The following is a 14,138-nucleotide window of genomic DNA, read 5'->3' as shown; positions in this document are numbered from 1 at the left end:
CTCCCCTTCTCCCTTATCTCCTCTGTTGAATAAGATTTTTCCTATCTCTTTTATGAGTCATAGCCTGCCCCATTCCATTTCTCCCTTTCTCTTCCCAGAATTTTCCTCCTTCACCCCTTAATTTTTTATTCTATTTTATTTTATTTTGTTTTGTGTGGATATCATCTCTTCTGATATAACACACTCTGTACTCTCTATTTATCTATGTGTATGTGTGTGTGTATGTACAATCTCTCCATCTACCCAAATACTGAGAAAAGATTCAAGAGTTAAAAATATTTTCTTTCCATGTAGTAATGTAAACAGTTCAGCTTGAGAGAGTCTTTTATGATTTTTCTTTCCTGTTTAATTTTACATGCTTCTTTTGATTCTTGTCTTGGGAAGTCAAATTTTTCTACACAGACCTGGTCTTTTCCTCAACATGAATGATTGAAAGTCATATATATCATTGAATGACCATTTTTTCCCTTGAAGTATTATACTCATATTTGCTGGGTAGGTGATTCTTGGTTTCAATTCCAGTTCCTTTGACTTCTGGAACATCTCATTCCAAGCCCTTCAATCCCTTAATGTTGAAGCTGCCAGATTCTGTATTATCCTGATTGTATTTCCAAAGTACTCAAATTGTTTCTTTCTAGTTGCTTGCAGTGTTTTCTCCTTGATCTGAGAACTCTGAAATTTGGCCTCAGTATTCCTAGGAGTTTCTCTGTTTGAATCTCTTTCAGGAGGTGATTGGTGGATTCTTTCAATATTTATTTTGCCCTCTGATTCTAGAACATCAGGGCAGTTTTCCTTGATAATTTCATGGAAGATAATGTCTAGGCTCTTTTTTTGATCATAGCTTTCAGGTAGTCCTATAATTTTTAAATTATTTCTCCTGGATCTAGTTTCCAGGTCAGTTGTTTTTTCCAGTGAATTGTTTCACATTATTTTCTATTTTTTCAAATTTTTGGTTTTGTTTACTAACTGCTTGGTTCAACTCAGAGTCATTCATTTCCCTGAACTCAATTCTCTCTTTCAATGAGTTACTTTGTTCAGTGAGCTTTTGAACCTTCTCCTCCATTTGGCTAACTCTGCTTTTTAAAACCGCCTTCTCCTTGTTGGCTTTTTGGACCTCTTTTTCCAATTGAGTTAGCCTCTTTTTGAAGCTCTTATTTTCCTCAGCATTTTTTTGGTTCTCTTTTAATAAGCTGCTAACTTATTTTTTAAGGTCTTCTATTGCCTGAGCCCAGTTTAAGTTCCCTTTGGAGGCCCTGGAGGCAGAGGCTTTGACTTCCTCTGACAGTATGCCTTGTTCTTCCTCATCTGAAAGGATTGGGGGAGACACCTGTTCCCCAAAAAAGTAAACTTCTCTGGTCTTATTTTTTTTCCCTTTTTTGGGCATTTTCCCAGCTAGTTACTTGACTTCTGAGTTTCCTCTCCACAACCACCTTGCCTCCAGTTCCTCCAAGCCAGCACTCGGGGGCTGAGATTCAAATGAGCTGCTCCCAAGCCCCAAGGGACTTTTGGAAGGGGCAGGGCTGCTATTTAGTGTGAGATTAAGATCAGCTGCTAAGGGGGGGCAGGGCCACCACACAGGGTTCAGTTCCTTCAGGGGCTTTCTGATGAGACCTTTAACAATGGATGTGGGCTACTGCCAGTTTTGGAAGCCCCATCTGCTGCTGCCTCTACCGCTGCCACTTGAGGAGGCCTGAGTTTTGGGGACACCTCACTCCCCTCTCAGCCAGCCGAAAAGACCCTCTCACTGACCTTTTGTGCCTGTGGGTTGAGGGATCTGTGCTGCTGCTAGAGATTCTGTCCCTGAAGCCTGCTCAGATCTGCTCCTCTCGGTGCCGAGTGGCCAAGCCAGGGCTGGGCTCTGCTCCGCGTCCAGTGTGTGACAGACCTTTCCCATTGGCCTTTCAGATCTCTCTGGGACAGAAATCTCCTCCACTCCATTGTTCTGTGGCTTCTGCTGCTCTAGAATTTGTTGAGAGTTCTTCTTTACAGGTATTTTATGGGCTGTGAGGTAAGAGCTAAGCGTATGTGCTTCTTTCTACTCTACGATCTTGGATCCTCCCCTACTAGAAGCATTTTAACAGGAGCCTCACTGCTGCCCACTGTGTCAGTTGAATTTTCTTTGTTACAGAGCAGCATTATGGTGGAGAGTATGAAGCAGGCAGGGGGTCTGGTATGGTCAATAAATGTGGTTTCCAAACAAAAAGGCATTAGACTCTTTAAAAAACAAACCAAGGTGACAGATTCAATGACCTCTAAGGGCTCCCTCTCCTTAATGAGTCTATCATTCTGTGAGTTTAGGCTTTATTAATTACTAACTTTGTGACCTTGGGTGAGTCACTTGATCTTTGTTGTTGCCCAGTCCTGTCTGAACTATAGTGACTCTTTTTGAGGTTTTTTGGAAGAGATACTAGAGCTGGTTATTATTTCCCTCTGCTCATTTTATAGATGAGATAACTGAGAGCAAGCAGGATTTTAACTGACTTGCCCAGGGTCACACAGTTAGTAAATGTCTGAGACCAAACTTGAACTCAGGACTTTCTGACTCCAGGCACAGAATTCTACCCAATGAGTCACCTAGCTGCCTCTAATCTGTCTTAGCATTTGTTTTTCTATCTGTATCAATATGTGTTCTAACTACCTCACAGTATTTTTCTAAAGTCAGTTATTCTCTGAAGTCCAAATATATGTGAACTATTATCATTAAGCAATTATTTGAGGTCTCACAGCCCAGGAAACATTCATTCCTTCAACAAATATTTAACAAATGTGTACTTTGTGCAGAACATACAGAGACAAAATTTGGGTAAGGCATGATGGTGTGCTTGGCTTATCTGGTAAGAAAAGGAGAGAGGGTGGTGCTTACATGGGAGGATGAGCAGTGGCATCTCTCACATTGCTCCATGAATCTGGTGGTTGGGGAGGAGAGAACCTCAGGGCCCCCACAGGGGGTTTGGCAAAGGGGATTCCTAGGAAAACATTGACATCTTTGTCAATCCCCTTGATGCTGATTTGAGTCCCTTGGACCTGTCCAGACTCAGTGGTCCTGATGAGGTCATCTGCATGATGCCCTGTGAACAAAGGGGAGAGAAATCCTCAGGGATAGAGGCTGAACTGGTATCAAAATACCCCACCTCCTTCCCCCCCACCATTTTTTTATTACATGGGAATGCAAGCCTCCTCCAATTTCTGCCATGAATCTTTTCATTTCCATTAAAGGTCTCTAGAAATGGGGAACTTACTCCAGATAAGAGCTATTTGCACTTTTACACAACTCTGGCACTGACTCAGTAGCTGTCCAGCTTTGGGGATATAGAGTCTCAAGATCAAAGCAATTGCTCCCCAACAATCCCACCCCCACCCCAGCTTAGGAAAGCACAGAGCTAAAAATCAGTGCCATATGTTTATCACTATGATCCAAGTGAAGAAAGACTTAATGAGCACCTACTATGGACAATGTCCTCAGCTCTGAATTGAGGATAAAATGGCAGGAATTTACATTCTCCTAGAGAACAATGACCTGTGCACCTAGAGCTAGGAAGACAAGGGAGAACTGTAAAGGAGAGATCTTGAAAAAGAGCTAGGAAAAGATATGAGGAGAGTCAGGAAAAGTTCTGAAACAAGTGCAAGGACCCAAGGTGGATTTTTAATGAACAGTCTTCAACAGAATTAGATTAGGAGAAGTGCTTTCTGGCCATGGGAAAGACAATAGACAAAGAAGGGAGATTGAGGAGGACAGGGCAAGAAAGGTAGATGGAAAGTAGCTACATTGGACTGTATACAGTATGTGTCAGGAAGACTCATCTTCCTGCATTCCAATCCAGCCTCAGACACTTACTAGCCTGGTGACCCTGGGCAAGTCACTTCACTTCTTTGTCCTCAGTTTACTTATCTTTCAAATGAGCTGCAAAAGGAAATGCCAAATCAAACTGTGCATATTTTGTGATCCAGAAAAGCACTACTAGATCTGTATCCCAAAAAGATCATTAAAAAGGGAAATGGAGCCATGAGTCCAAAAATATTTACAGCAGCTCTTTTTACATGGCAAATAATTGGAAATTGAGGGCATGCCCATCAATTGGGGAAAGGTTGAACAAGTTGTGGTATATGAATGTAATGGAATACTATTGTGCTAGAAGAAATGATGAGCAGGCAGATTTCAGAAAAACCTGGAAAGATTGAGAGGAACTGATGCTGAGTGAAGTGAGCAGAAGCAAGAGAACACTGTACACAGTAACAGCAACATAGTGCAATCATCTTCTATGAATGACTCAGAGCTACTCAGCAATACAGTAATCCCAGATAATTCCAACAGCTGGATGGAAAATGCAATCCACATCTGCCCGGGGTCTACTCCCAGGCCTTCGCCTCTCCACTTACCGATCCCCGGTCTTCGGACATCTCCGGCCCCTCTCCCGGTTGGGGGAGGGCAGTAAACAGGCAGAGCACCCGAAAGGAGTTGCAGTCAGCAAGCTTTATTGCATTTCTTTCCCTTCTCCTTCTCCCTCTAAGCCCTTGTGATCATCCCCTTTTATTATCCCCCGTACCTCCCATGGGCGGGCGAGCTCCTCCCAAGTGCCTCCCCGCGGGTGGAGCCAGCCTGTTACCAGGGCCATCCCAGTACCCCACAAGGGGGCAGGTTCGGACCCTCAGGCGTCTCACGGTCCTCACGGGGGACCCCAGTCCAGAGCTGTCCCCCAACATCTGCCCCTTTTTGTTTTACACAGGTAGGTTGGGCGATTCCCCCCATGGGGACCTGCCCTCGCGGTGTCTCAGAGACAAGACATCGCCTTTAAGACTCTCCAGTGCCCGTGTCAATAATTGCAGGAGGCACTTCAGGAGGCACGGCAGGACAAGACACATAAGGACAAGAGCTGCAACGGAGGAGAGCACCCCTGGCAGCCAATGCAAGTACAGGATTCGTTGTAACCAATCGAAGGTGGAACGCTCTTCTCGTTCACGCTTTTCCTCAAATGTTCTGGAGAGGTTATTCAGCTGATCAATGAGCAAGTCCAACTGATGGATGTCATCTGTGGCGTTATAAGCCAGCATAGCCCCCTGGAGGGCTTTGCGGACCGCCGGCCATTGATTGGGGAAGGTTGAGGAATCAATTGGGAGATTAAGCATGCAAAGCGGGCAATATTTGTAGTGGCACTGCAACATCTCATAGCGTTGGTGTAAAGCCATCTGGTCTCCTAGCCAAATCACTGTGTCTTGTAGGGCGGTGATTTGACTTTGGAGGAGGTGATCAATATGGTCCTGACGGTGCCACGCTGCTACCTCTGAATTCATGAAAGATTGGAGGGTGGAAGCTAATAACTGTCCTTCCTCTATTAGTTGTAGGATCTGAAACTCTTCATACAATTCTATAGCCAGATTTACAAACCCCAAAACGTCCCCAATCCCATCCCTGCGGCTGCGGGGACGAAGTCCGCCCGTCGATATCTTCATCAATGTATTAAAAATGCGGTCTGCAGGTGTGAGCGCGAAAGCTTCAGCTTTAACTGGGAGCAATTGATAGGGAGGATTTATGACCAGCATAACTACATAGGAGGAATGGTTTCTCCGAAGAGTGTTAGTAAGAATGGGTTGAGTACAAGTGACATTATATGTAGGTAGGTTAGCCTGTGGTCCTTCATACTGTATGGTGAGGTTATTAGAGGGACACAGGAGAAAAGCACTGTTCGGAGGTGTTTGAACTTCTGCTACCACCTCATAGCAGAGGTAATCGGTGTCTTTTTGATGTCTGTCTGAACAGGAGGAATACTTCCCCTGGAACACGTGTTGCCATGTTTGGTACAAGTCCGGTTGAGTCCAAATTCCACTAGGTCCAGTGACTACCGCGACTGACAAATTAGTTGTTCCCAAGGCGGGCCCTATTTTCCACAAGTCACCATGTATCCTCCCATAGGGAATCACCACGGGAGTAGGGGCAGGCCTTCTCCCATAAGAGGTCGTATTATCTGCATCCCAAAACCAAAGCGTTGTGCCATTTGGCAATGGTGGACCTGGAGCCGCCATGCCTGTAGAACAGACCGCGAAGGGGTCAAACGTCAATGGATGACCCTTTGGGCAAGGAGGAGGCACAACGGGAGGGCTCCATTCTCTGGTCATGTTGGCAGCAGCATACGGGATAGCCAACAAGGTGACATTGACCGAGGTGCTATGATTAAGCAGTTCTGGATTGGACTCTGGCGGTTCAGTGAGTTCACGGGGAGTCAGGGGCACGCAGAAGAGGCCCCACGGAGCAGAGGAGTCATTCGCTCCGCACCCTCTGTACAGACAGACCGGAGGAGTCACAGACACCAACGACAGTGGTTTGGAGGGACTTCTCTCTATCGGCAGGTAGCTGTAATCTGCTTTTGGGGTCCCAGTCAGGATGGAGGCATTGCCATACATAAGAAGAGGGATAGGATGGTTTCCCCATCCGACCACTCTTAGGGCAGGGAGTCCCTGTGCTAATGTCCAGTAGGTGTCGCCCCTTTGATCTGCGGCTCGCTGCTCTGCGGGGGTGGCGTTGTACCATTTGGACCGGACAGCCTCGGACCCAGGTAGGAACTGTTGAAGGGCTATCAGAAGTGTGAGCATGGTTACCTCACGCTGTTTGCACACCCGCTTCGGGCGGTGCCTTCCTCGCCGCCCTCGTCTCCTCCTTGCTTTTGGCTTCTCGCAGCTCGACTGCCCATCGCGTGGGGATCCAGATCTCAGTCCCTGGGTCGGCTTCATCTGGTTGGACACAAAGATACCCCTGACCTCTCACTATGACTATTCCAGGGCCATGCCATTTGCCTTCTTGGTCCCTCCACCGGATTCGAGCTCCGGTGAGGCAGGCAGTAGGGGCCTTTAATGGCCTTTCCCTTCTGCCCCCCATCTCATGGAGATAAAACCTTTGTGCGGGGCTTATGCCATCGTCCCAGATTTGCAAAAAATTGTGAGTGAAGACGGCTTGTGCCAGATCACCTCGGGAGAGGCGCCCCGCTGCCCTCACTCCCCCTTTTTGTTTTAAAAGAAGAGTTTTTATAGTGCGGTTAGCACGCTCAACAATGTCCTGACCAGTGGGATTATACGGGATGCCAGTAATATGAGTAATAGAAAATTCTTTACAAAAAGAGGCAAAGGCAGAAGAAGTATAAGCTGGCCCATTATCTATTTTTATAGCTTGGGGCACTCCAACCGCGGCAAAACAACCATAAAGGTGATCGAGCACTGCGCGGGTTGTCTCTTTGGGCTGTATAGAGGCTATGATGAAATTGGAGGCCGTATCAACACAAACATGTATAAGGACTTTGCCAAAGTGCGTGATATCCATTTGCCAAAGGTCATTAGGGAGATCACCACGGGGGTTAACAGCGGTGTCTCGAGCAGGAGGGTGAAATGGGGCACAATTGACACACTGTTTGACTATTCGACGAGCGTCTTCTTTGGACAGGTCATAAAGGCGTCGCAAAGATCGGGCAGATAGGTGATACTTGTCATGGGCCGCTCGTGCTTCTAAATGCAAAGGAAATAGAAGAGCTTTGTCTACAATATCATTACCTTGATAAATTGGTCCTATGGTGGACATATGGGAACGAATATGCAATACATAAAGAGAAGTAGAGCGTTGTAACATGGACTCTTGAATATCATATAAGATTTGAGCTATAGTTGAAGCACGGGGATTAATAAGGGCAGAAGGTAAGGCAGCAATAGCATTTGCACAATATAAACTATCAGTGACAAGATTAAAGCTCTCATTAGGTAATATGGAGAGAGCATGTTGGATTGCCACTAGTTCATTCTTTTGGGCTGAGGAATGTTCGGTGGTGTACACCTTAAGGAGTTACTTAGAAGGGATATAAACTGCAGCCCTATGACATTTGGTGGCATCCGTAAAAACAGTGGGTCCCATAACTGGCTGCGGAGATACAATAGCAAAGGGAACCCGAATGGGAAGAACTTCCCATCCTCTAAGCGCTGGGGGGAGCAGAAGCTTCGCAATATTACACATGCATAGAAGAGAGGCCCATTCTGGGATTTCATCGGAGAAACACCTCAGGGCTTCCTCCGATGCCTCCAAGTTCAGAATGGGGAATCTGCCAAAAGCCAATAGGCAGCGTTCGGCACTTAAAAGAAAAAACTGGGCAATCATTCGCCACTTGTGTGGAAGGACTCTTTTGTGGGGAGGGGGGTATAGCCATTCCAAAATGCCATGTGATTGATAGAGACATCCAATGAAGGAACTTGCTTTTAATATAGTGGCATAAATGGGCTGATTGGGCTCCTGTTGCACAACGGCAGCAGAGCACCTGTTGAGGATGCCCTTGGCTGCCATTAAGGCCTCGGATGTCCAGTGTCTGGGTGAGAGTAGGGCGGGATCTCCTCGCAGCAAGTCATACAGCGGGTACAGATCACCATCGGGGATAGGGATAACTGCCTGCATCCACTGTATAGCGCCAATCAGCTTTTGAAAATCATTGAGAGTGGAGAGCTGAGAGAGATCAATGCTCGGAGGACGGCGAGCAATTTGCCCTTGTTTTAGTTCATAACCAAGATACTGAAAAGGGGGTGTGGTCTGTACTTTGTCTGGAGCCACAGTCAGCCCGTGGGCAGCTAAGGTATCAATCATAAGCTGAGTAAGGGCCATTGTGGAATCATGGCTAGGCGTAGCAACAAGAATGTCATCCATATAATGAATGATAATGGCCTTGGGGAAGCGCTGTCTAAGTGGAGAGAGGATAGCATGGACATACATTTGGCACATGGTAGGGCTATTTGCCATCCCTTGAGGGAGCACGGTAAAATGATACCGTTCATATGGTTGCTGGTGATTTTCCGAAGGGATGGAAAAGGCAAATTTGATCCTATTTTGTGGGTGTAGGGGAATGCTATAGAAACAATCTTTGATATCAATGATTGTCATAGTAAAATCTCAGGGGATCGCAGCAGGAGTGGGGAGACTGGGCTGTAGCGCCCCCATAGGCAGCATGCATTTGTTAATCTCTCTAAGGTCTATGAGCATGCGCCAGGATCCAATTTTCTTCTTTATAACAAAAACAGGAGAATTATAAGGGCTCGTGGTGGGCTCAATGCGGTCCTGTTTCAAAAGGGAGGCCACTATGGAACGTAAGGCCGTGAGCTTTTGGGGGGATAGGGGCCACTGTTCAACCCACACAGGGGTCTCAGTTTTCCATGTTATAGGCGGGCTGCTCACCGTTACGGTGGCCCCAGCATGTTTAACTGAAGGTGTTCTGGAGTGGTAAGGTGTAACCCAAGTTGCTGGAGGAGGTCGTGCCCCCAAAGGGCGTAGGCAAGACCGGCCAATTTTAAGGGTCTAAAATATCCCTGATAATCCTCAAAGGTCCAACTCAAATGTTTAGCAGCCCGTAGCGCTGAACTAGCACCCCCTACTCCAGCAACCGGGGTAGCACCGCCGCTCACCACCCAACTGGGGTCCCATTGATGCATTAATAACTGACACATCTGCTCCAGTATCGAGCAGACCCATGATTGGACGCCCTTCAACCAGAATCTGTATCATGGGGCGATCGCCTACAATGGGAGAGCACCAATTAATTTGATGGGTGTTCTGCTCAGGCTCTTCAATCCAAGGCAGGGAGATGCCCCTCCCAACGGGAGTCCCTGGGGCAATATTTATAGGATAACAATGCGGATTAGTCAAATAAATCGTGGAGGACCCGCTGAACAACAATTGAGTATGGACTATGAATGGCACATAGCCGGAGGGTCCCACCACCAAGCGGGGAAAGGGAGCGGGGGGCACATCAATCCCTTCAGTATGCCAAGGCCTTATAACTAAATCAGTGTCTGAGGGATCCATGGCAGATGTGCATACTAAGGTTGTAATTTTTGGAGGGCTTGTTGGTACTGCTGCGGATACGACAGGAGTGCAGAATTCCCGGGCTGGGGGCCAGGGGCAGGGCCTACGGTCCCCACTGGGAAGACATGTTTCTGGGTTCGGGGCCCCCCCAAGGGAGGCCCCCTTTCCCGTTTCCCGACCGAGGTGGTTGAGGCTGCGGCTTAGGGCGGCAATATCTGGCAATATGACCTGGTTTCCCACAGCGAAAACAAGTGGGCAGTGGTCCCACCTTAGCGACAGGGCACTGGCTCTTAAAGTGCCCCATCTGACCACAGCGATAGCATTGCCTCTGGTCCTTGGCACCCCGAAGGGCCTGGGTCACCCCTTGGGCCACCGCCGTCACCATGGCCTGGTGGGTGTCTTTAGGTGGAATGTCTAACAGCCTCTCTACTATCTCCTCAAGGGAGGCGAGAGGCCCCAAACCCGCTAGGGCTTGGGAGCATTCAGGACGCAGGCCATCTCGGGCCAGCTGAGTTATCAGGGAATCCGTTCCTGGTCCCGAGCCAAGAGACCGCCCGACCGCAAGCTGAACCCTACTCACGAAATCAGTAGGGGACTCGCTAGCCCTCTGCTTTAACCCTACCAACTTATCCCTCATAGTCCCTGGGGCGTCAATCTTGGCAAAGCCCCTAATATGACAATACTGTACTGCAGCCATCACCTGGGGGTCAAATTGGAGCTGGTCAGCAAGCTGTGAGTATGGCCCCGCCCCTGTTATCATATTCACAGCGTCCTCTGTCCCTGCAATATTGTGTTCCTTGACATATCTGAGTGCCTCTCATCTAACGGCAGCGCCATAGGCCACTACCTGCCCTGGTATAAGAATAGCCCCCGATACCTCCCTCCAATCAGCTGGGGCCCACGGCCAAGTGGCTGTGGCATTCGCAAGGAGATGTTTCACATAAGGTGACGAAGGGCCGTATTTGGAGACGGCCTCCTTCAGTTCTTTCAATAATTTGAAGGGCACCGGTCGATGTAAACGGTTCTCATTTCCCATCAGATCCCGCTCCACTATGACAAGGTAAGCACCTGCCCCCTCCCACTCCTCTAAATCTACCTCCTGTCCCTCCGCCAAAGCTGCGGATAGGCTCTGAGTGAGTACGCTCAGAGGCTCCGAGGGCCCAGACCGCCCGTAGGTAAATGACCGCGTTCCTTGTGATGATTGTGACAAGGACATGGTGGCTGGGGGGAAGGAGAAGGCATTAGGTCCGATCTCAGAAGGATTGGGAGTTCCTAAACTCTGTTGAAACTTCTTCTTGCGAATTCCCCCGCCCTCTTTTGTTGTTCCAGGGACTTTCCATTCTTTCTTAAGGGTTCCTTCTGACGAGCCCTTTGTCTCGGGGACTTTCCAGGGGACCTTCCACTCCCTCTTGGGCATTCCTTCCTCATCAAACTTCCCTTTTGTTCCTCCCCTCGGGGCTCTAGAGTCCCGCCCCTTGCTCAGCTGTGCGCCATCTTGAAGGGTGCGGTCCTGGTCCCTGCCTGCACATTCTCTTAACATACCCCATGGATATAAGGGCTGGGGCTCAGTATTATCCTCATCGGATTCCCCTTCTTCTTCTGTCGTCCCTTGAAGGGACTGCCCTGTTTGGGTCTCGCCGTTGGACCGCCCGGGGGGACGGGGATCCGAACGCAGAAGCGTGGCGACCACTTGAAAGAACGTAAAGTCCTCCTCTGTTAGTATGCCAGGGCTCTCTTTCTCATAGGCGACCATCTGCTGTCCCACTACGCCCCATTTGGCTGAGTGTAGCCCACAATATTCTAACCAAGGGGAAACATCCCAGATCTTTTCCACAAATGCTCTACAGTCCCGGATGTGGGGCTTAAGCCCATGGGTCTTACAAAGCTTATACAACTGACAGGCAAGCACTCCCTTATCTTCGGGCTTCAGGTTGGGAAAACTATTTCCCTGGCCCATCCTGGCCACTTCCCAATACTGAGACTGCCTGAATCTTCCTGCAGTAGTGGGTCAAGGCCACTTCTCAATACTGAGGCTGCCTGAATCTTCCCGCAGTAGCGGGGCAAAGGCGGATTCTCCTCTCCCTACGGCGGTCCTTGTTCGGGCGCCAGCTGCCCGGGGTCTACTCCCGGGCCTTCGCCTCTCCACTTACCGATCCCCGGTCTTTGGACGTCTCCAGCCCCTCTCCCGGTTGGGGGAGGGCAGTAAACAGGCAGAGCACCCGAAAGGAGTTGCAGTCAGCAAGCTTTATTGCATTTCTTCCCCTTCTCCTTCTCCCTCTAAGCCCTTGTGATCATCCCCTTTTATTATCCCCTGTCTCCTCCCCCATACCTCCCATGGGCGGGCAAGCTCCTCCCAAGTGCCTCCCCGCGGGTGGAGCCAGCCTGTTACCAGGGCCATCCCAGTACCCCACAAGGGGGCAGGTTCAGACCCTCAGGCGTCTCACGGTCCTCACGGGGGACCCCGGTCCAGAGCTGTCCCCCAACACACATCCAGAGAAAGAACTATGGAGTCTGAATGCAGATCAGAGCATACTATTATCAGTCTTGTTGTTTGTGACTTTTCCCTTTTGTTCTGCTTCTTTTTCCACAACATGATTAATGTAAATACATTAACCTATATAACATATATATAACCTATATCAGATTGCCTGCTGTCTTGGGGAGGGGAGCTATAAAGGAATGGAGGAGAAAAAAAATGTGAAACTCAAAATCTTATTAAAAGTGAAAGTTAAAGACTATCTTTACATGTAATTTGAAAAAATAAAATGCCATGTATTGAAAGAAAGGAAAAAGGAAAGGAGAAAGGAAAGGAGAAAGGAGAAAGAAGAAAGGAAAAAGGAAGGGAAGGGAAGGGAAGGGAAGGGAAGGGAAGGGAAGGGAAGGGAAGGGAAGGGAAGGGAAGGGAAGGGAAGGGAAGGGAAGGGAAGGGAAGGGAAGGGAAGCTGATAGAAGAGTCCCTGTACACAACACAGTGAGAGGACATCAATTTCTCAGCAGCAAACCTAGTTTGGCCTCCTGAAATCAAACTAGTAATAATCCTTCACCCACAGCCCACCCAGCCAATCAGTCAGTGAGGGCAACAAGAGAAAAAACAATGCACAAGCCCCATATCTCCAAGAGGAAAATCAAAGGACTCCTCCCCTGTTTCCCCAGAAATCATCCTCTACTCTGGGTCAGCCTGGCACAGGTGCTCACCTGGGGCTTGAATCAGGACACTCAGAATCCCCAACGTCAGGACCTTGGGCAGCAAGAAAGTCTTCCACATCTTTCCCTCTGCACAGCCTTCTGGTTATGTCTAATCAGATCCCAGGCCAGACCTCTAATTCAGAAAGAACTGGATCAAAGGGCATTCCAGAGGAAGTAGGACTAAGGTCTTCTTACTGACTTCCTCCTTAGGACGTATCTTAGAGCTATCTGGAAAAATAAGGTAGATTGAATCCCTAAAAGCAAAAGAAGGCAGATCTGAAAATCTATCTATCCAGCAGGGATGTGCTGGTAAATGTATAATAGCAAGCTCTCTGGAAAACAGAAACAAATGAACAAATGTATCCATGACACACTCTTAAATTTAATCTGTATCAGAAACACTGTTTCCAATACTTTCTTAAGTCTAAATAATCAATAAAATGATAAATCAAGCCCTCCATTGTAAGATTTTCTGATTTCAGAGGGGCAAATTTGACAATGGGTTCACAAGAGCCTGTAGAGCTGACTCCACCCCTTCAGCTGAGGTGGCAAGGGTGAAAATTCAAATTGCGCAACCTCATCATCCTCCCTCCCCTTTTCTGGAGATTTCTATGACCTTTCCTCCTGAAGCTCTTCACTCCCTCCATTTTTCTTCCTGACCGCATCTGGGGTTTCCTTAGCAAAGATACTGGAGTGGTTTGGCATTTCCTTCTCCAGCTCACTATACAAATGAGGAAAGTTAAACCAACTGGGTTACCTGACTTTCCCAGGGTCACACAGCTGGGGAGAGTTTGAGGCAGGATTTGAACACACAGTTCTAAGGTCTGGGAATATAAATACCAGCAGAAAGACAGCCCCTGTCATCTGGGAGCTTACATTCTGATAGAGGGAAATAACACATAAAGGAAGCGGGGGAGGGGAGGAAGAAGAGAAGAAAGTGCCATTCATCAAGTACTAGGAGAGTACCCACAATCCTTGGTGCATATCCCCTAGAGTTGCAAGGGTGAGACCTGGCTGAAGCCCAATGGAAAACCTACTTGTCACTATGAATTTGGATAAGGACAACTTTTCTTGCACCCTCCCCTCCCCACCCCCAGTATGTACATTATGGGTTGCATAAATGAAAGAATGCTCC

General features: G+C 48.0%; 1 protein-coding gene across 1 annotated transcript in view; it reads right to left on the bottom strand.

Moving 5' to 3' along the window:
• Window positions 1–13,215, bottom strand: part of LOC140521210 (cocaine esterase-like) — a 39,674-nt gene extending 26,459 nt beyond the window's left edge. The window contains exons 1-2 of the mRNA XM_072635958.1: window positions 13,013–13,215; window positions 2,864–3,068 (exon numbers count right to left, since the gene is read on the bottom strand). Coding sequence (XP_072492059.1) covers window positions 2,864–3,068; window positions 13,013–13,082 — 275 coding nt within the window. The 5' untranslated portion in view covers window positions 13,083–13,215. The remainder of the gene's footprint in view (window positions 1–2,863; window positions 3,069–13,012) is intronic.
• Window positions 13,216–14,138: the final 923 nt, after the last annotated feature.

This window comes from Notamacropus eugenii, chromosome 1 (genome assembly GCF_028372415.1).
Source record: "Notamacropus eugenii isolate mMacEug1 chromosome 1, mMacEug1.pri_v2, whole genome shotgun sequence".
Classification (NCBI taxonomy): domain Eukaryota; kingdom Metazoa; phylum Chordata; class Mammalia; order Diprotodontia; family Macropodidae; genus Notamacropus; species Notamacropus eugenii.
Note: the sequence above shows the minus strand (reverse complement) of the source record. Positions and strands in the feature narration are given on the sequence as shown.